The 23,923-nt window shown below is 37.7% G+C and overlaps 1 protein-coding gene across 5 annotated transcripts in view; it reads right to left on the bottom strand.

Annotated features, from left to right (window-relative positions):
• The window catches only part of LOC140135721 (uncharacterized), a 193,470-nt gene extending 169,909 nt beyond the window's left edge, over positions 1 to 23,561 (bottom strand). For all 5 annotated transcript variants that reach the window (XM_072157316.1, XM_072157318.1, XM_072157319.1 and 2 more), the window contains exon 1: positions 22,347 to 23,561. In XM_072157316.1, the coding sequence (XP_072013417.1) occupies positions 22,347 to 23,117 (771 nt within the window). In that variant the 5' untranslated portion in view covers positions 23,118 to 23,561. The remainder of the gene's footprint in view (positions 1 to 22,346) is intronic.
• Positions 23,562 to 23,923: the final 362 nt, after the last annotated feature.

Genomic DNA, 23,923 nt, shown 5'->3' with positions numbered 1-23,923 from the left:
AGTATATAAGTTGATTTGTGTTTCATTCAAAACGGCAAGAGATTAGTCATTTATGTTCATTGTGAACACAAGGGGCCCAGTATTGATCCTTAGGGAACCCTTAACTTTACATAATTTGCAAAACTGGACAGAATGTTATCAATTTGTGGCAGCACACCACTAAATCCTTCCGCATTTGGTGTAACCCTTGATAGTCCCGGTAAACATAGGTCGGTAGTGCAAACAAGTGGGTGTCCCTTGGGAGCAAGATGAGTAGCCATGATTGTTTATTATAAATAAATTAAAAGATATGCAATTGGTAAATGTTCAGAATATCACAAAATGGTGCATCTTGATCTGGTCAAAAGTTTGGCTCCCAAAACTAATCCGCGTACGGACATGGTAAGGAGGCATTCGTGCAAGCTGAAAATAAGGGTGGCGCTGTTCAGGTCCCCGTAGCTTAAAAGTTAGTCTCAACTTGTGTCGAAAAACCCATTTTAAATTAAATTTTAATCTTTATTTAAGACATTGGTGCTACCAAAATATGAAAAATGGTTTTACATGGGGTAGAAAAACAAACTTACTTTCATGTATATTTACACGTATTTCAATGGGAGTTTATTTAGTGGTGTGCGCCCTTCGAAGACTCATTTTTTTTTTAGGCTATGGGCATGATTGATACCTGATTTTAAGTGCCAAAAGTTGAGATTTTTGCCTGAAACTTTTCTATTTGCAAAGAAAAAAATGTCTGTTTTCTGTTACCGTCTACAAATACGCGATTTCATTCTTAAACGCACACGAAATTGTCTTCAAAACACAAGTTCCCATCGAATTGACAATTTAAGACCGTGCTATAGAAATGAGCTATTTTGGCCTTAACATCATAGGAGTGGTCACTTTTGATTATCCCGGCGCAGAAAAAGTGAAACATCTTTGAAATTATTTTGATGCAAAATGTAATTATACGAACAAAACTCGTATATTAACGTTTTTAAAATAATCACTGACCATTTAATTGGGTCGCAATAGACTTTGAAAGTCAATGCATGCTTTTTTCGTAATACACGGCCCAAAATGCCGGTATTTTTAAGATATTATCAAATATTCAATTCCCAAGAGAGAAATATATCAAACAATTTGAATGATGGGTTTTCTTAATTTTAGATCTTGCCACAATAATACACACAACTTGGAAAATGAACATTTTAAAGTGCCAAAATGACGTTCCATCTACCCATACCCCCAAACTTTAAAACATAGGCCTTTGGCATATCCGTATATACTGCATGATAAAGAGCGGGGGGGGGGGGGGCGGAATGCTCACATACTGTTTGTCCACATTGTCATATTTATGATTGTGAATATTTTTGAAAGAAATCAATCATTTTTCTGATATCAATGGGAATATAAATATAGTTTAACATGGCCTACTATGTTGCTCTGGCCCTAGAATTCTCAAAAGGGCAAAAAGTAGCACATTTTTCACTAGGTGCGAACTTGTTTGAAGCGCTGTTTTATAACTTTGGAGCGACTAGCAATAAAAAGAAATGACACTTTTTTAAGATGTTTAACACTGATTCCAAAAATAAAGAAAAACAAAAATATTTTGTTCTTAGAAGGCAGCACACCACTAAATCCTTCCGCATTTGGTGTAACCCTTGATAGTCCCGGTAAACATAGGTCGGTAGTGCAAACAAGTGGGTGTCCCTTGGGAGCAAGATGAGTAGCCATGATTGTTTATTATAAATAAATTAAAAGATATGCAATTGGTAAATGTTCAGAATATCACAAAATGGTGCATCTTGATCTGGTCAAAAAGTTTGGCTCCCAAAACTAATCCGCGTACGGACATGGTAAGGAGGCATTCGTGCAAGCTGAAAATAAGGGTGGCGCTGTTCAGGTCCCCGTAGCTTAAAAGTTAGTCTCAACTTGTGTCGAAAAACCCATTTTAAATTAAATTTTAATCTTTATTTAAGACATTGGTGCTACCAAAATATGAAAAATGGTTTTACATGGGGTAGAAAAACAAACTTACTTTCATGTATATTTACACGTATTTCAATGGGAGTTTATTTAGTGGTGTGCGCCCTTGTAGGGCCTGCTACCTGTTATATATGTCTCAAGTCAATCTAGCTCATGACCTGTGATATCAAATGATTTTAGTTTGTCAAATGGAATGGACGATCGACCGCATCGAAGGCCTTCTTGAGATCAATAAAAATGCTTCCGATATGTGTTTGTAACACCAGGAAATTATAAGCATTATGCATTATTAAATCATGGTTCATAAGTGGTCCATACACTTTGGCTATTAAGAGCTATTAAGGTACAAATTGCATAGCATTTATAGTGATATGCGATGCTTCATAGCTTTCTACAATAACAATAGTGTCAAACATGGAACAGTTTTAACAGAGCAAACTGTACAAATGGATCTTGATATTCTGTCCCAGAATTAGCTGGCAGAATTCTGACAAAGTTTACTTGTTTGGTCGGACCTATTTTCTAACTGGTTCAAGGTAATCATGGTCTACCCCGTCATGATTGTTCTCAGCATATTCATATATATCATCACCCTCTGGAGTGGCTTCAGCATCAGTAATTTCATACACAATGTCACTTCTAGTTCCTTTACTTGATTCCGTATTTCCTGCCTTTTCCTTTGATTTAGGTTTTTGTAATTCCGTGTAAGTGGCTGGTTCCTTTGATTTGGGTTTTTGTAATTCCGTGTAAGTGGCTGGCTCATTCTTTGACTTCGGATGTTTAGGGTCAGAGATGACAGAAGGCGCGCTTGCAGTATTCCCGGAGGTGTTTAAAGAAGAGTTCAATGTTCTTGCAGACCGTTGACGAAGCTTCCACAGGAGAAATGCAATCGCTCCGAATGCTGCAATCATTATTATGAAGACCAAAGAGAATGCCACCTTCCATCCCGATGACGGGTCACTGGATTGTATTGGCTTCCTTGTCACGACATACAAGTTGGCTGAAGCCTGAAACCAGCGTTTATTATATGATGCATAACAAGTGATTCTAGTGCCGTTGTCGTCCATAGTGATATCCCTGATGGTGAAGACATCGTTGCTCGTTGAAATGCGAGATGGGGTTAAAAGTGATGGGTTCGTCTCCCATTCCCAGCTGGGCTCAAAGTCAATCGAGTTACAAGTAAATGTTACACTGGCTTCGTTCACATCAGCAATGACCTCACTGGGGTTGATTGATAAAGAAGGCCATATTGTTCGGACTTTTACCGAGCAGTTTCGGTCAAAGTAGTCATTAGAGGTTGTACATGTGAAGATACATGATGCAGTCATGTCTACAGTAGAATTCATCTCGACCTTTGCAGGACTTAAACCCCATTAAAAGCTATTAAACCAAGATAACACTCATTGAAACAGCTCAACTGATTAAATCGGATCTTCTCTGGTTGTGCACATGTGTCTGTTTTATATGTGCGGTATCGCTATAAGGTGCTATAATACAGCTTCAGTTGGGTAACTGATTATAAAGGAAACGCAAGGAAACAATGGTATGTGGACCTTTGTTCACGAAATGAGACAATGGCCTGCTTTTTGTTAACCAGCATTCTTGAAAATGAGCAACATAATGATTGTTGACTTAACACGGTTTGGAAATAATTTCTTCATATTTTTGGTGTTATCTGTCGTTTACATATCCTTCTTAAAACACAAAAGTGCGACTATTACCAAACACCTAAATTAGCTAAAAATTTAGGACATGTTACAAAACTATATTTTCTAGAATTTCATAGAATAGTTTAAATGTAGCTTGTACCGTTTTTTTTGTGGCATCCTTCAGAACGGAGCGGTCCGTTACCAATATAGCTCAATATTTTCGGTCAAATCTCCATTCAATTAACACGGGGAGTTGGCTAGCTATGAGCTAGCTATGCTTTGCCCTCACTCATATTCTACGAAAGTGCGACTATTTCTGAACATCTAACCTAATGTAATTTTAGGTCATGTTAGAGAAATATATTTGCTAGAAGTTTGGAGAATAGTTTAAATATTGGCCGGTTATTTTTCACACAGTGATGTTAACTAGGCAAATGCAATATACTTCTAACCATACACTATTTGTAAAGGTCGCGCGTCAATGGTGAGAGCACTGTGTATTGTGTATAGGAAAACGGACAGTAACTGCAGTATGATCATTAATGTCTTGAGTGTCCGTTGTAAGAGTTATACTCGAGGTGATCATACCGTTATTATCTTGGATAGATTCGCCGATATTTGTGGTATTGTCCTCTCTTGTCCACGTAATGTTAGCAATAGGAAAACCCTCTCCTAAAAGACAAGACAGCGTCTCTTGTCCACCATTCAGTATCCGTATTTCATCAACAGGTGTACATATAGGGTCAGACAAATATGCTACCTGAAGAACCAGTCTTTTGCAACTTGAATAGCGGTTTTCCAACGGACTACTGTAAGTACAGCATTCATAGTTGCCGGCATCTTCTCGTCTAACACGAAATGAAAATTGAGCCTCGAGTGGAACACCAAAAAAGAATCGTTGTACGCTGAAAAAGCTCTCTGGTCGGTTTTTAATATCTTCATCAACGATAATGTTATTTGAAGTCAAACCCCTTCCGTCTTTCAAAAACGCGAATGTTGTATTTGCTATCCAGAGGTTCCCAATAGCAAACCATTGATATGATTTGCCCTTCCTCTGCAACCGGTGGTACTAAGTCAAACCGATATACTTGCGAGCAAGACAAGTGTGCATTGCAGAGCACAAGTAGAGTCGCACAATGCACAATGCACACCGTTTTTTGAACCCGGAAACATATAATTGAAGTTCGTTTCTTTGTTGTATTTTCTTTTGCCATATAGCAAAAATAAATGAACCATTAATTTCACAGGTGAAATATTTCTGAGCCCCAATTATAGGGTAAAATAAAAAATGTGGTATAATGTTTTGTCGTGATTTACTAAAGAAAAGTAAATAAATAAACAAACAGAAAACACAAAAATAGAAAATAAATAAACACCAAAATGGTAATGATAATTCGTAACATCAAAGGACTTCTTCAGATGAAGATGTGTGTGATACATCGAAAATGTCAGCTCAGTTGAATTTGTTGTGTTGAAAGTCAGTTTAAAGTTTTAGAAATTGTTTATCACCAGCACGTATGAATTTACATTTTCGAAATTGTATAATTCGTTTAACGTAATGGACAAATGCAAAGAGGGCTTTGCCACATTACAGTTACAAGGGGAAATCCCCAGATATATATTAATGAGAGTGCCTCATTTTGTCATTGTTATAAAACACGTGTCCTCTGTTATTTATAGTCACGAGTCGATGGCAAATTAGTTCGAACACTTTAGTAGCCTTCTCTTTGAAGCCCACCTGCCACCGACAACGAGGAAGCAGAGATACCAATAAGTTAACCCTGCAGGTACGTGGCGTAGCTTACTGTTTGAGTATTCCTCCATTGAATTACTGTATTAGCATCCTCACAGATTCTTTTGAGGTTTTCCTTTGCCTTCTTGTGATGTTCTGCTCTATACTTGTCATGCTTTTGTGTTTTAGTGACGTATATTGGGCTATAAGAATTGGCAGAGAAATGTTAATGCTCAGGTTCCGCCGCCGCTAAGTAACATTAAGGGCCTTATCGAAATATTGGATTCTGTACGGGACAGCGCCGAATGAAATAAAAAAAAACCCTTTATCTTGAACATATTAACCGTATGATGCAAAACTGAATCAATGTTATCATTATAATAGTGTCAAACATACAACAGTTTTAACTAAGCAAACTGTACAACTGAATCTTGTTATTGACGAACATCAAAATTGTGAACAATATTTTAGAAGAGTAAATATTGCTGTAGGGTCAGCATACAAGTTGATTTTTGTTTCATTAAAAACGGCAAGAGAGTAGTCATTTATGTACAATGTGAACACAAGGGGCCCAGTATTTATCCCTGGGGGACCCTGAACTTTACATGTGCAAAACTGGGCAGAGGACAGAGTTTTACCAATTTGTGTGGCCTGCTACCAGTTATATATGTCTGAAGTCAATCTAGCTCCTGATACCAAATTATTTTAGTTTGTGAAGCTAAATGGAATGGACGACCGTATCAAAGGCCTTCTTGGGATCAATAAAAATTCTCCGATATGTAACACTAGAAAAATATAAGCATAATTATGCATTAATAAATTATGGTTCATTTCGTGCGTCTGTTTTATAAATGAGCATGATATCCATCTTGAAATATTATTATACAAGTGGTCCGTGCACTATGGCTATTAAGGTACAAATTACATAGCATTTATAGTGATATGCGATGCTTTACCGTTTTCTACAATAATAATAGTGTCAAACATGGAACAGTTTTAACAGAGCAAACTGCACAAACGAATCTTGTTATTCTGTCGCAGAATTAGCAGGCATAATTCTGACAAAGTTTACTTGTTTGGTCGGACCTATTTTCTAATTGGTTCGATGTAATCATGGTCTACCCCGTCATTATTGTTCTCAGCATATTCATAGATATCATCACCGTCTGGAGTGGCTTCAGCATCTGTAATTTCATACACAATGTCATTCCTAGTCCCTTTACTTGCTTCCGTATTTCCCGCCTTTTCCTTTGATTTAGGTTTTTGTAATTCCGTGTAAGTGGCTGGTTCCTTTGATTTGGGTTTTTGCAGTTCCGTGTAAGTGTCCGGCTCTTCATTTGACTTGGAATTTGTAGGGTCAGAGATGACAGAAGGTGCGCTTGCAGTATTTCTGGAGTTGTTTAAAGAAGAGTTGGATGTTCCTGCAGACAGTTGACGAAGCTTCCACAGGAGAAATGCAATCGCTCCGAATGCAGCAATCATTATTATAAAGACCAAAGAGAATGCTACCTTCCATCCAGATGACATGTCGCTGGATTGTGTTGGCTTCATTGTCACGACGTACAAGTTTGCTGAAGCCTGGAACCAGCGTTTATTATCTGATGCATAACATGTGATTCTAGTGTCGTTGTCGTCCATAGTGATATCCCTGATGATGAATACATCGTTGCTCGTTGAAATACGAGATGGGGCTAAAAGTGATGGATTCGTCTCCCATTCCCAGCTTGGCTCAAAGTCAATCGAGTTGCAAGTAAATCTTACACTGGGATCGTTTACATCAGCAATGACCTCACTGGGGTTGATTGATAAAGAAGGCCATATTGTTCGGACTTCCACCGAACAGTTCCTGTCAATGTAATCGTTCGAGGCTGTACATGTGAATATATCATTAATATCTTGAGTGTCCGTGGTTAGAGTTATACTCGAGGTGATCATACCATTATTATCTTGGATAGATTCGCCGATTATTGTGGTATTGTCCTCTCTTGTCCACGTAATGTTAGCTATAGGGAAACCCTCTCCTAAAAGACAAGACAGCGTCGCTTGTCCACCATTCAGTATCCGTATTTCATCAACAGGCGTACATGTAGGGTCAGGCAAATATGCAACCTGAAGAACCTGTCCTTTGCAACTCGAATAGCGGTTTTCCAACGGACCACTATAAATACAGCATTCGTAGTTGCCGGCATCTTCACGTCTAGCACGAAATGAAAATTCAGTTCTAAGTATTAAAGGCAAAGGGTCTAGTATCTGTACAAGTATTGAGCTATTTGGCCGGTTTTTAATATATTCATCAATGATAACATCATTTGAAGTCAAACCCCTTCGGTCTTTTGAAAACACTATTGTCGTATTGATATACCCCAGAGGAATCACTCCACAAATCATTGCTATGATTTGCCCTTCCTCTGCAACTGGTGGTATAAAGTCGAACTGGGTTATTTCTGAGCAAGACAAATGTGCATTGCAGAGCACAAGTAGAGTCGCACTAAGAACGTTCAGCGGTGACGAAAACATACTCACATTTGATAATTACTGTTGCCAATATAGATAACAAAGCTTAGTAAATACACGAAATGAGAACAAAATGATACAAATGAAACTCTCCGCATGCAGTAGTGTGTGTACAAGTGCATGCCTGTATAGTCTTCATATGCTGCACATAATTTTTTCACCCGGAAACACATATTGAAGTTCGTTCTTTTATTGTATTTTCTTTGCCAAAAGTAAATGAAGCATTATAACTTTAAAGGTGTTCTTACGTTCTCCAAGCTCCAATTACAGTGCAAACTGAAGTAAAGTGATATCATGTTGTATCGTGAATTGCTATAAACAAAAAACAAAAACGAATGCAAAGAAGTTTTGCGACTTTACAGTTTACACAGTTAAATGGGGAACCCTCAGATTATGCTACCATGTGATTTATTACTAAGACAATAGAATAAGCTAGAATAGAACACGCGATCACATGCAAGAAAAGGGAACCTGAGAGAAACTCTTGAAGTTAAACAATTTATCAACAAAAGAAAACTTCAACAGTAAGCTAGTTGAAATAGCATAATCTCAAACATGGGCTAAGTTGGACAGTTGGAGGCTCACTAATGACTTCGAGGGCAGAAAGTCATGCTTACTTGCCTGCTTGCTTAATATTCGAGTTTTGTCCTCAAACTGTGATGGCTTTCCACAACTTTCTGTCCTTGCTGTTTTGAAGTCTGCTGCCTCCAGTCCAGTGTCATCTTTCAGAATGTCTATCTAGGTCAGAGTGGGTCTTACATGTTCCCGCCTCCCGTGCTTGGATATCCAATTAACCATTTTGGAATAATTATAGAATACCCCGCTCAGGGTGCCTAACCCTAACCCTAACCCTAAGCCTAACCCTGTGTGTTGGGAGGTGAGATGGGTATTCTATAGCTATGCCTTTGATGCGAGCTCCTCACTTCTAGAACAATGACCAGCAACCGGAGTCTTCTTTCCCTGATCTTGTGGCTTAGTTTTGGAAGATCTCCATATAGGTTTGCATTTGTCATAATGTTCCTTCCAAGGCACATTCAGAACAGTAATGTTCTTAGCATGCGGTGCGGGTACGTATAACAGCCATCTACCTCTTTCACAAGTTGAGGGGTACGTGATGGTCCACGCTTCGCACCCATAAAGCAGCACCGACTCCACTGTTGCAGCAAAGATTCGCAGTCTAAGTAAGAATTGGCTTCCAGATTTTCTTAACTTTGCTGCACGCTCTCCATGCTGCTGCTTCACGTAACTTCACAACCCGTTCTGTGCTTTTCAACACAGCTCCTAGGTATTTGAAATCATCGCCCTCGTTTGTTGTGATGCCTTTTCTCTCCTGTTATACTTCCGTTAATCTCCCATTTTTGCAGCTGAAGTTTCAACTCTGTGAACCAGTTCTTGTGCTTCTCGTAGCAAAATCAAAGTCTGTCACCACCACTGGTGCGTCCAACTCTCCTGCTTCGTCTCTTGCCAGGTGGAATCCTAGCTCCTCTTCACTTCCATCAATAGTCATCTCAGTACAAAGTCGAGGACAATCACAAACGGGGTTAAGGGAATCCCCCTGAAGTACTTCTGCTAAGATTTCAAACAATTCTGTCTCGTCATCTGATGATATTACTTTGGCTTTGGTGTTTTGGTACATTTGCCAATAACTTCAACAATGAGTTCTGGAATATCGTTGCATGGGATATCTTCAGCATCTTACCTCTATGGATGGTGTCGAAGGCTTTCTTTAAGTCGATGAATGTTATTATCGCTGGCAGGTTGTGTGCCTTCGCCTCTTGTGCCCAACAGTCGTTCTACCAACTCTAAATCCATTCTGATCCGTTCTCAGATGTTTGTCAGTTTCTGATCTAGTAAGTATCAATTTATTGTATGTATTGGCTATACGAAGGAGCGATACCGCGATAGTTACTTCTTGGACTAAGATCTTCCGTTTTGGGAACAGGAAGCATCACCATCTGCTGAAGACGCTAGTCGGACTAGTGAAAACGTTCCAGGTGCGCGAAAAATAGTGTAGTGTTGAACTTAAATAGTAACCTTCTCTTGGAAGTCCAGCTAGCACCTGACACTGATGATAAGCCTAGAAGATATAACAATAGTCCGAACGTAGCTTACTGTTGGAGTCTTCCTCCGTTGAATTATTGTACGCACCCTCCCCGTTTTCTAAGAAGTGTTCCTTTGCCTTTTGGGGCCACTTGAATTGGCGGGGAAATATGAGACATAAGGAAAGAGCCGTGCAGGTGAGCATGGTATATACATCCGGAAGTGTCGAAAGACGCACCTTGGATGATATTGTGTTGGACCTCTGCAACGATGCACTCCTATAGAGAGAATTAGAAGCCAGACCAGTCAGTACGATAATATATTCTTTGTATCAACCCAAATCGCAGATCTTAGAAACTACTGAATGATTCTGATAAAATAATGATTAGACCAGAGTTACATAAATACCAACCATGCCAACGAACCAATCAGAATGGATTTGGGATTCTCCACTGGCAAGGCACATATGCATTAAGAAGGTTCATTAAGGGTAGATCATTGGTCGAACCTAGCCCTACTAGTATAGGGCCTTTTGACTGTGGTGATCCAAAACCATGCTATATCATAAAACCTGGCTATGTCCAGAAAGCTGCTGCCAGTGACTGCTAATTCGGGGACAGCGATTAGTGGATTGTGAGCTGTCACTGGGTTTTTAGCAGTTCTCAGTATATAGCATGGTGTATATATTGTGTAATAAAAAAAGGCCCTGTGGTAGGGCTAGTCGAACCAGCCACAATATCAATTTTCATTATCTAAATCAATATATTATTGACAAATAACACTTTCTAAATTGATGTTTTGCAAAAGCTCATTCTTCAAATCATATACTTTGAAAACTTGCTTGATTTATTGTTGTTAATGAGTTATGTACGTTTTACAAAAGTGTTGTTGTTTCAGCCCTCCTTTACAACATAACTCAAGAATCACAAGACCTACAAAAATATATCTGTGATATTTGAATTCTTCTACACACTCCATATGAAATGATCAATGCAATTTTTGCCAAAGCTCACTATCATTCGCAAGATGCTGTGAACTACCAAATCGCAACAGTATAAAATAGTTGCTAACCTTAAAAGAGGATGAAGGCAAACAAACTGCTTGCGTTTAAAGGTGTGACGCAAAAAACACAATCCATCAAAACAAGATATGGGAAATTCTCCAGACCTATAACGAATCTGATTGTCAAATGCACAGGTCTTGGAATTTTACCAAATTAATTTAAAGAGACTGTACATTGTGGCTTTAAGGTACTTTTAGTATATGAAATCATATCAAAATACTTGATACGCGTATAAAATGTAATTAGTTACAGTTGACTAGAATAGTTAAGGTGGAATAAACAGCAAAGTAACTTGGATTGTGTTTGAAATAGACGAGTGTTTAACTGGGAAAATGCATATATGTCATGCATTGATTGTTACCATCAGCGCAAGAGTACTAACTGCAACACTTCAAAATGAACTTAGGGTTTTTATAGTAAAATAGAATAAAATAAAATAAATGATTAATAAATTAATTGATATCTATGATGAATGAATGAATGAATGAATTTATTTATTTATTTATTTATTTATTATTTATTTATTTATTTATTTATTTATTTATTTATTTATTTATTTATTTATTTATTTATTTATTTATTTATTTATTTATTTATTTATTTATTTATTTATTTATTTATTTATTTATTTATTCATTTATTTATTTATTCCGAGGTCAAAGGTCATCTAAGGGCCAAATCTGGAACCAGCTTGGCTCAAAGTCAAAGGTTAGGGTTAGTGTCAGGGTTGGGGTTTATAACTAAGTTATTGGGTTTTTGGACTAATGTGCTATTCCAGTTGAAGTATTAACACTACCCCTGTGGAAGATTTTAGAAATACCTTCCACAGGGGGAGTACGTTTTTCAAATGTAATTGGTCAGAGTTAATCATTTTGAAACCAATACTCCCCCTGTATTATAGCTTTACCTATAGGCCTATCTTTAACAACTGGAATGAGTATTTCAAATAGAAGTTACTCAATCTATTCGAAACTTATACTCCCTCTGTGGCAGACTTTAGCTAAACTTTCCACAGGGGTAGTGTGGATTTTAAATGGAATAGCCCAATGACCCTTCGGACTTGACCGGCAACCGATATTTTCGGACATCCACACGGGATCGGAAGTGGAACGGGCCAATTCCAATGTGATCGGGACATTTTCAAATTACTTTTTGGACCTCTATACAAAGAGGTCGGTTTGTTTACAAAACGGCAAGCATATGTTCGATTAAATTTGTTGACTTCCAAATTTGGTTTCGCTTTTTGGTCAAATTGTAAACTTTCGATGCATATAAAGCATCTTTTATTTCAACGATGGATAGAAATAATTTTCACGCTGACTGAAGTTATTGGCATATGATCGAATTAAGCTCCCGTTGTGCTTATTAGGCCTATTATACAGACAGATTTAGAAGATGGTGCTGTCGCTTCTGCCAAGTGATTGGAATACTCATCGTTTAGTTTTAAAGTTTTTTTTTACATAAAACAAACGTAGAAATTATATATGACTTGACATACTTCGTCCGCAATTTTGACTAGGTCCTATATGGCCTGGGTGGTGTTTCACTAAAGATGTACGTAAGTAGGATTCCTATGTGCGGTACTTGGCATTGTCATGCTTGACTTGTGCACGCGATACATACGCGTAGCCTATACGCGCCATCAATGAAGAATCCATTTGTCAAGTAGGGGTGTATAAAATTCTTAAATAGCCACATAGTAGGCCTATTTTAAATTCAACCAAACCCGAATTCTGAGCTTAAAACAAACAAGCAAACAAACACCCCCACAAACAAACAAACAAACAACAAAGTTTCAATTTAAAAGCAGTCTGGCGCAGATAATTTTAGGGACAGATTAACTTGTGCTTGAATTGACATATTAAACCTTCCCCCTCCCCCTTGTCGTATCAGATCCTGCATCTTGTTCACGCTTTTGAGATGTGCCCCTAATAAACTATTCAACGCAGTGCTGTACTAAATTATACTGGTATATGTTTGGGTCCGAAATACAATACAGTTGGTTATTCAGATTTCAACGAACATTTTACGAACGGTTAGGTCAATAATATTGGAAAGTCGACGAAGACTTGATACTGTTCTTTAAGAATATATTTTATCAGCAACATAATGGACGATGACTGGACCTCCAACGTTAATGAACACTCACAACATGATCTTCATCAGACCTGTGGTGCTGACTTTGATCTGATTGCAAATACGTTTGATCCTGATTTATTTATGTCAAACATTGATCAAGTTGACATCTTTGACAATGTGTTAACCGATGATCTTGATACACACATTGGTACTTCAATCTTCGACAATGGAAAACCAGAAGATCTGATGACATCGGAGGACTTGATGGTTGATAGTAAGCTTCAGCATGAGATGGATGTTGGTGCTACTACCATCATGACTGAATGCAATCAGGAAGCAAATCGACCTTTAGATCCCATTGACAATATCACGGACACCTCATCTAATACGTATGGCAAAGGGACGAGTGTCTGTTCTGTTCCTTTTATGCTTGAAGAGGACCTCGTTGGAAGTCATATCTTAACAACAGACAAATGGTTTTTCAAACCAGCTTCACCATCTTCGAAGACATCACTTGATTTAACGAAGCCTAATTGTCTTAGCTCCGGTATTCCTGAATGTGAGCTCTCTTCTGAGAACATCGAGAATGTTGGCATCCCTGCTGATGCATCTACCAGCACCACATCAAGAAGAAGACGGCGTAAAAAGACCATGTCTCCAGAATCTATTCAACGGAAGAAAGAGTGTAGCCGGTTAAGAAGTAAAGCGTATCGGCAGAGAAAGAAGGAAGAGTTGGAAAGTCTTCAATTGCAGCTGATGAAGGCACGGCAAGATGCAAATGAAGCCTGGAAAGTCGTGAAGACAAACAAGAAAAATCAAGGTCTGCGAAATTGACTGTTCATGATGTGTTTATGGTTTTTGCAACATTGTTTGGAATCACTGCAGAATATCAGAATATTATATAGATTTTATTAATAGATTTCACTCTGGGTATATTTCCAAAAATAAGTGTGATATTATGAACAATTATTGCAAGACTCTTTGTACAGGTTTTGTTACAGAGCCACTACAACGTTGTTATTGAATTTTTAGAGACAAAAACGAAGTTCAATTTGAAATAATTCGAAAAATTTCGAAATTCGAATCTACAAGAGCGTAAATGCATATGGAGCAACTACTCGGATGTATACGAACCGTAAGGTAACATTCAGTGATTTTTAAAGGAGTATTTCGTGATCCTAGCATCCTCTTTTTATGACATTTTTCAGTACATATCCACGAAAAAGACATAATTCTTAAAATTTCAGTTGATTCCGATTTTGCGTTTGCGAGTTATGCATGATTATGTGTATTACACTGCTCCATAGACAATACGTTGTAATTTCGTTCTGGTGCACCAGAACGAAATTCAAATTTCGCGATATCTTTGCTAAACGAATTAATCTGCAAGAAATATATTGTACATAAACATTATGTAGCCAGAGTATTCCAGTGATATAAAAATCTCAACTTTTTTTGAGAAAAGTGGGGGGATGAGGCTGTGGATCACGAAATGCCCTTTTAACTAAAGTAGTTCTACGGATTCTTGTTTTTATAAAAAGATACAGACCTTTTATCATGTTTATATTTTCAAATCGTTTGGCTAGTTGGGTATATGTTTTTGTTTTTGTTTTATTTTGTTTTTTGACTTTTTGTTTGTTTGTTTGTTTTTTTGCTTCAACAAATCAGAGGTCAAACTATTTAGATTTCGAATTGAAATATTTACCAAAAATGTGGTAAAACATTGCAAAATACAAAAAAAAATCAATTATTGGACATTTCACAATTTGAGAAGAAAAAGAAAAGTTAAAGCCGACCCAGATTGTGCTCAATTTATGGTTGGTCGGTGTAAACAGTTATATAATTTGTTTAGACCTAAGCAAACTCAATAGTAGAATTAGGGACTGCAATAATTATGACCCGGGGAAAATTTCCAAACGGCGCGTGCCAAAAATTGCTTGCCCCCTTTCGGCTTGCCAAATATTGCTTCCCCCTCTCAACCTGTGACAAAATCTTTGTCTCCCTTTGCATAAGCCAAATTTGAAATGCGAGCAGAACAATTTGTATATTTAAGCATTTTTGTACTGTTTTTCTATGCTTTTTACTTTTAGAGCGTTTTTATCTAAAAGGGGTCCACGAATGTTTGCCAAATATTGATTTTACCCTTTCGGCTTGCCTATGACAAATTCTTGTCCCCCCACCCCACTTTACCCTCCCTCCAGAGCTCATAATTATTTCACAGTCCCTTTCTCCGGGCTCTTTCTATGGTTAGGAGAAAGTGGGAAAATGATAATGTATAATTTTCAAGTGTGTTTGAACATCGGTTTTTTTAGAGAACGTCTAAGAACGCCATTATGTGAACAATTTTTTGTACGATGCACGGCCATTTTCTTCCTAACAAGTCTCTATTACTTTTTTTTAATGTCAAGAAGATTTTAAAAGAGTTGTGTCACCTTCAGATATTAAAAAACATGCATGGGTATCCCTATCTCTATGAAACTATTTTTTCCAAGCACAAAAAGTTACAATAAAATGTCAAGTTGTGAACCTACACTGTCTACAGTGTTTATCATGTTTATTTCATAAGTTCATAGTGCATCTATGAAGTTGTCCATCACTCCCCGTATGAGTAAGAAAGGCACCAAATAATTTTTATTATAATCATTTAAATATCAAATAAAAACATGAGACTCTTCACCTTTGCTGATATCAAAAACTTTCATTCAATAGTATGAGAAGATATCGTGAGATTATGTTACTGCATGTTATGAAGATGCGACCGGGTCACTCCGAGCGCCGATGTAAAATAGGCCTAGGCTTTATTGTATCAACGTAAAAGTATATTACGTTGTGATTTTTCAAAAGTATTATTATGGAATTAAGAATAATATGATAATTCTGATACAATGTTAGATCTAGAGGTAAAATAAAATGAGTGTCGAGTCAGAGAAAATTAAATCGTATTTTGTCACTCAGATATTTTATTTGACAATGCATGTACTGAAAGAGTGAAAGTAAAAAAATGGACGGTATTACTATTTACACTCTAAGAAATAAAGGTTCTAAAGTTGTCCTCTCAGGAGAACCCTTAGAGGTTCTCTAAAGAACCAAAAAATGGTTCCAAAACCATCAAAAATGGCCCCAAAATTCGGTTCTTTAGAGAACCTTTAAGGGTTCTCCAAAATTAAAGAACCTTTTTAGAGGTTCAAGGATTCTCCTGAAAGGACAAAAAAGGTTAGAAACTTTATTTCCTGGAGTGTATGTACTACGGTTGTATGATCATAAATATTTAACACTTTCTCTTTTATGTTTCAATCCCATTCCAATCCTCAGACGCATTAAAAGAAACAATATCATAAAAATTGGAATGTATTGATATAGAAAATTTCTGTATCTGCATGTAGACTATCATGGATCGTCCATTTTCCACAAGTCGTCCTGTTTGAAACAATAGAGGATGATGGCATAGCACCCGGGGCATAGCATCACAGTTTTCTGAGCAAAATTGAAGGTTGAGGTTATTTTTAGGACGCATGGCATGGCTTTGAAGATGTCAATGTTAGAAAGGTTGGTACAGCAAGAAGTGACGGATGGAAAGGTCAATAGGATTGAACGATCATTCTGAAATGATGATCGTACTTCTGAAGTTCAGACTTCAGTCATCATTGTTGTCGTCATACGGTCATAATAAATAATATCGTCATCAACCATCGCATCGAGATTCATTTTTGTATACGCATTATGATACTGTCTAACACATTTTGAAGTAGATTATATTCCCCCCCATGGTTAATTAATTGCAAACATTATCTATTCGCCATCCTCCTCCTCCTCCTCCTCCTCCCACACCTCCTCATCCTCCTCCTCCTCCTCATCATCATTATCATCAACTTCATGACATCATCATCATCTTCATGATAATCATCAACATCATGATCATGGCCTCAAATCCCTCCTTTTTCATCGTCGTTGATATAATTCTCTTCTTCATCATCGCTAATATTGTCATTCACATCTTCATCGTCGACATATGACCCCTCCTGCTCATCGTCGTTGATATCATCATTATAGTTATCACCATCATTATCATCATAATTATTTTCATCATCGTCATCATCATCAACATTCTCTTCATCATCTCAAATCCTCCTCATCATCGTCATCATATTTACCATATGCATCAAGGCCAATTCCTTCACCTCATTATCCTTCCTTCAATAGGCCTATGAAGATACTCATCATTATCATCCTCTTTCTCCCCCACCCCTCCTCCTCATCAACATCATCTTTTTCATCTCTAAGCCCTCGTCATCGTCGATGACATCACATATAAACATCAAATATATTACTATCATTATAATCATCGTCATCATAATCTCAACCCCTCCTCCTCATCATCGTTATCACCTTTACCATCATCAACATCCACATCCTCTATCTCATCACACATCATGCTTAGTATAATCATGGAAGTATTTTCCATGGTATAATGATGAAGACAATATTCATAAATGCAAATACACGAAGAAATAGATGATATACTGAAATATTATGAAAAAGTAAAAGCTAGTAAACATCAGTCTCATCATCTGTGTTCCAATTTGAACCCGACATTTATTAAGTGCATGACATTTCCGCTAGTCGTTATCTCAGCGAAAGGTTAATGCCACAAATGAACTTGCAGCTTGTGTATAATGGTATCCATGTAATCAACACCATAGGTTATCATTGTGGCAACTTAATTTCACACGTTAACAGAGAGATAAAAGCAACACTTTGGCAATATAAATATTTTGTAAACACGAAAAGAAACGTATTACTTTGTGATATTGTTATTGATAATTTTACTGAATATACCATATAGACCCGGGGAGGCACTCACTAAAAATGGGTGACTGGGATGTGCGGCCACATTAACCCCCATTTTTCAACCCCCTCTCATCCAAAGACCCCTTTTTTGTTTTACTGAACTCCCTCTCACCCAATGACCCCCTTTTTTGTTTTTTCCTGTCACCAAAAGAACCCCCTTTTTCAAATATTTTGGGGAAAATTCTGATAATCTGTCACTGAATGAGCTGGGTTTTTTTTTCATTATTTTTCTTCAAATTGTTCAAAATTTTTTCAAATTTTGATGAATTTTGTCAAATTTTGTATCAACTTTTATATTTGACCCAAAATGTTCCCAGTCTCACTGAATGACCCTCTTTTTGGTAAGATTTTCTCCAGTCTCACGTGCATGTATACTCATATGAAATACAAACAGAGGATAACCTTTCCCCCACTATATATAGTTTTACATCCATGTACACCCTTCACACGAACTTGAACAAGACACTCATAGTCATGTGATAAATAAATCACTGAACTACTCGTATCCAATTTCTGGGTTTTGATGGACGATGGTCCATCTTAATGATTATCTTCGCGGTCATGCAAATCCCATGACGACGATATACCAACGTCAACATCTTCTGCATCCTCCTCCTCGTCATCATTTATACCAGGATTACATCTGTTTCATACACGCATGATGCACACAAAGTTTTTGGTATACATCTGTGATATCTCCCATGCAAACACAAAACGCTTTACAGTACACGTTTTATTTTCGCTTTTTTCGGGTTTAAAACATTTTGATAACGTTCCCAAAAGATATTGCAAAATATATCATGCAATAACATGTAGTATTTTTTTTAACATAAAATGTTTTAAAAACGTTTTCATGAACGCTATTATTACCTTATTGTGCTGTCTCCCAGCAAACACAATTTTCGGGTTATATAAAGGGTATAAAACATTTTAATAACGTTCCAAACCCATTTTTGAAATCTAGATGTAAAACATTTTAACATAATGTTATTAAAGAGTTGATAAAGTATTTTGAAAAAAATTGTCACTTTGCCAGATATTTTATACAACAACATTTTTATTTTGACAACATTTTACAAATATTTTAGTAGTGTTTTTTCAGGTGAAATGTTTTTAAAACGTTTCCATGATCTCTATATTACCCGACATTTAAATGTTATTAAAATGGTTTGAATAAAAAACAAATGTGTTTATAACATGTTTATAACGTTTTAAGAACAGTTTTGTGTTTGCTGGGGCTGTTACTCTCTCCTTTGTCCATGCCACAACTTTCATTTTGTATATATGACAAAATACTCTCAAGAAACACGAACCCGTTAACGGCTGACATGATAATGGGCAAGCTACCACATGGAACATATTCCTCCTTGCCCCCTATGGAATGCTCGAATTTTTGGCCTAAATTTTCACCCCTTCTCCTGGAAGTCAATTTACCCTTCCCTCCGGAAAAATCCTAGTTACGCTAAATTAAAATATTGAGATTTGAGAAAAGAAAAAGCGTTGCTTAGATTTTTTTTAAAAAGTCAGCATTTACCAAGCAATTTTGTTACTTGAAAGACTATGATACAGGAATGTGTCGAAGACATTTCAAATTATTGGACTTCAATTCAATACCTATAAGAAAATGGCTAAAATCAATGTCCGCAAAATCACATTCCTATAATAATTATATTCTTAATTTCATAGAAGAACCCCTTACAGATATTGGATCATTTCAGATTGGAGCCGCAATTTGGCAAAACTCGAATCGCTTTGAGTTTAAATTCGGCGAGAATCGGCATTGATTCTCATATCATATATCGTCATATATTGTATGTAAATACTAATTTGTGTGAGAAACACATGTGATTATTTTGTTCAATGTCAAGAACTTATACCCTGGGTTTGAATACCCATACAAACAACTCTAAAAAGATGCACCGGTAAATATTTTGATCCAGGGTATCCAAATAATGCGTGTTGGGAGGCGGTATGATTGCCTATTAGGTCTAGGCCTAGATCCGTTATTCCATGAACTTGTCTCAAATATTAAACATTCGGTCTTCTGTCCTGAATCATGCTGACAAGACAATGCATATTCAGTTCCAAGTAGGCATATCCAAAAATTAAAGGTTATTTTATGGCCTATACCAGGGCTTGAAATAAGGATTTCAGAGCAATTTTGAGTGTTTTTGCAATTTTGTGTAAATATTGCCCCTGGTCTATGCAAATACACACAGTTCTGTTTCAGAACCAGGGGCATTTTGCCTTTTAGCAGGGGTAAATTTTCCCCTTGCTCCTGCTTATTTCAAGCCCTGTTACACACAAAACAGGTTATTTTACACCACCAGTGATGACAATGGTTTTACTCTGTCATATTAACCCGGTCTTTCATTGAGAATAATGAGACTAACAAGTCACTTAGTCTCATGCAGCGACTAACACTAGTATTCTTGTTTTAGTCGCAACTTTAAGTGTCATATAATATCATTCCATTCACGCGTTCCCCTTTAAAATGATCTCTTGTTAAACTCTTTACACCAAAAACCAACATCATATAGCGTTACCATGGCAACAGGGTCAAACAACTCCAGGTAGAGAGGAGTCTTCCGAATGATAAATTGATCATGTGGAGATTTCTGGTGAATCTGCCAGTGAATTTGGCTGCAATAGCACGTTTAGTGCTTGCATGATTCAAGCATGGGGACCCTTACCAGATAAGACGATTGGGTGATATCTGAACACATATTAATGGGTATCTTGCTTATCAAAGTTTGAAACAAAGCGAAGTATTATGAGAAAACAAGAAATGTCTTTAAAAAGACAACACCATGGATGAAATTCATGTTTCATAATTTTACATTGACAAGTACTTGTAATGCTAGTAATTTTTTGTGTGTAGCACATGCACAACTAACAGGGTTGGAAATGTTGTTACCACGAATACCACCAATGACATACTATAAGCTAAATTGAAATTAAAACCAACGAAGTTTGTCCACAGCGATCTTTCTACAGTTTTCGCATGGTAGAAGTATAAATATAAAGCATCATTAACCATTTGCCACCTCGGAAGAATTCAAACTGTTCATTGGGCTATTCCAGTTGAATCCACACTACCCCTGTGGAAGACTTTGGAAATATCTTCCACAGGGGGGAGTATGTTTTTCAAATGTAATTGGACAGAGTTATTCATTTTGAAACCCATACTCCCCCTGTATTATGACTTTACCTATATCTTTCACAACTGGAGTAAGTATTTCAAATGGAAGTTACCCAATTGTGTATTCTATTCAAAATTGATACTCCCTCTGTGGCAGACTTTAGCTGGATTTTAAATGGAATAGCCCTTTTCAGTGTAACTCTCTGAAGTTTGATCGGATTCCCAAAGTAAACGTAAAAGGCACATTCGCAGAGTTTGTGGAGTCATTGACGGAAATTGTAAAATGTACTTTCCATGAGGATTTCATGATAACAAATGAAAATGAAAGTTGCAACAATTCAAAATCTCCGAATGTTCCTTAAAAGTAAAGTAGTTTGAGCAATATCATCACCATGTTCTAAAAGGTGTTCTACAATACCGATATCTTTTACACTTTCGACGTGGTTTTAATATTGGTTTATATCATGTTATTTATATGTATGTGTGTTGAGATGAAAATAAAACTGAACTGATATTAAGTGTGCATTCACAAACAAACAAACAAACAGCATCAAGGAGAACAATAATTATGTATAACTTTCATATTGTTTCAGTTCATTGTCTACAGGCCTATGTGGCAATTTACAGTATAGGAAGTATACACCCCCTTTAAACTTCAAAACACCCCCACTCCCACTCCCACACACATACACCCCCCACCCATCACACAAAACAGTTACAGGTAATATACGTATTATATAATCCTATAAATCAGGACAAATCAGTAGATGGCAGAACGTGGACTTCCACGGTTGGTGTTGGTTGTATTCACAGTTTATCGGATAATGTAACGAGAACAGTTAGTCCACATTTGATACGTCTTACCAGCTCACCCCCCCCACCCCACCACACCGTTGGTGCATGGTGTAACCAGGGGTGGGCAGCTTCTCCCTTGAAACATCTTGCCCCACTATATATATTTCCCCCTCTTTGACCCCTGGCCCCCCTCTAAAAACAATCCTGGCTATATGCTACTGTACCACACCTCAACTCCTCAGTACACAAATCTTCCAGATCTTCCCAAACATAATTTATCACTTTTTGATAACAAATCAGGCCCGTACGCAGGATTTTTTTGGAGGGGTGCTGATTTTGACTTTTTTTCAAGAGGGGGGGGGGGGGGCGAATTTGTGAAAAGTGGACTTTCTTCCCAAAATTGAGACCTTTTTGACCAAAAAAGCGTAAAAAACCTGATTATTTTGGGACTTTTTGTATACTTTTGCAAAGTACCCCGCACCCCCCCTGCGTACGGGCCTGTAACAAATGAATTCATCTTACTTTTTGTCGTCTTTCCTCATGTTCTCTTCTCATGCGTCTTCTTTCTTCAATTCCACTGCTGTGCTGATCCCGATTCGGATAAGAAGGTCCATTGGATCGAGATGAACCATGACCAAATTTTAACGACGCCGTCGGTGATGTAGGTGATGATGGTGAGCGTCGCGACGTCGACGCTGATGACCGTGGCAATGATGGCGACATCGGAGACGATGGCGAATATCGCGGCAACGTCGCAGGTGATGACCTTGGTACTGAAGGCGACGTTGGAGACGTTGGCGGCGAGCGTCGCGACGTCGATGATCGTGCTAATGAAGGCGAATCTCGGGATCTCAGAGATGGTCGTGCTAATGCTGGCGACGTCGGGGAGGATATCGAATCTCGGGACCTCGGAGATGATCGTGCTAATGCTGGTGACGTCGGTGAGGATATCGAATCTCGGGACCTCGAAGGAGATGATCCGCGTGCCAATGAAGGCGACGTCGGGGATGATAGCGAATCCCGATCTCGAGATGATGACCGTCTTGATGGTATTGTTAATGATAATTTTGGCGATGGGGGTGCCGACCTTGATGATGACGACGATGACCTTGACGATGGAAGTGATGATGCTGATGAAGGTGACAGTAATGACGCCGATGACGATCGTGACGATAGGGGACTTGACAAAGCACCCGAAGTCCAACCAGTACTTGTTGTAGATCTTGTCGAGGATCTTAAATATTTCGCTACGTTAGATAACGAGGACGACGGTGACCGACGACGCCAAGACATCTCGATGTGGTTGTTATTTCCTTATGTATACAATCAAATTATGTAATTCAGGAGAAATATAAACATCATATCATCACTCCTCAGATAATAACTCATTTAAACATGATCATCCATTATGCACAAGACATTATACGAAGCTTCCAGAAAAAGTCGACACCATATATCAGTAAACTATCCATAGAAATCACATAGAGGTATAGTCCACCGTGTTTATCACGTGTAGTTCAAATATCAGCCGTTGTTACCGGTTTTTCATGAGGATGCGCAGGTATTATCTATGTCCATAGGGGTCAAGCTGGCTGGGGGTTGTAAACTTACTCTAGGTCTATCCAACTGCCCTGCTGAGGACCGAGCAAAACACTCATTCAGGGCTGCCAGGCCACTTTGTGTTGGTAACTGTTTGGTTTCTCTGTCACTTATAGATATGACAACATTTAATGCTTGCTTATTAATATTAGAAATAGACTAGGCTTTCTGGAATCTTAGCGATGTCAGCAATCCGGCATTGGAGAGATGATGAAGTGCGCAAGCGCCATAGTAGCGAGAACTAGCGTGCTGATAGTGATACTACAAGGTGATTATCAACGGCAAGTTTTGTCAAAGGCAAATTACACCACTGTGGGAAGTATCTTGTTGTGTTTCTAGTTTATACGTGTCCACATTTAGGCTGATTTCTCAAATGTTGGCTAGCAGGAAAGCTAATCTGGCTAACTGCTTTGGTATTTGGTCCAACTAGTCCTGCCACTTATTATTTTGCTGAACATTTGAGGGCAAAGATTGATATTATTTGCACTGCAAAAACAAGT

Source organism: Amphiura filiformis, chromosome 16 (assembly GCF_039555335.1).
Source record: "Amphiura filiformis chromosome 16, Afil_fr2py, whole genome shotgun sequence".
NCBI classification, from domain to species: domain Eukaryota; kingdom Metazoa; phylum Echinodermata; class Ophiuroidea; order Amphilepidida; family Amphiuridae; genus Amphiura; species Amphiura filiformis.
The sequence above is the reverse complement of the archived record's forward strand: the minus strand, read 5'-3'. Positions and strand labels throughout refer to the sequence as shown.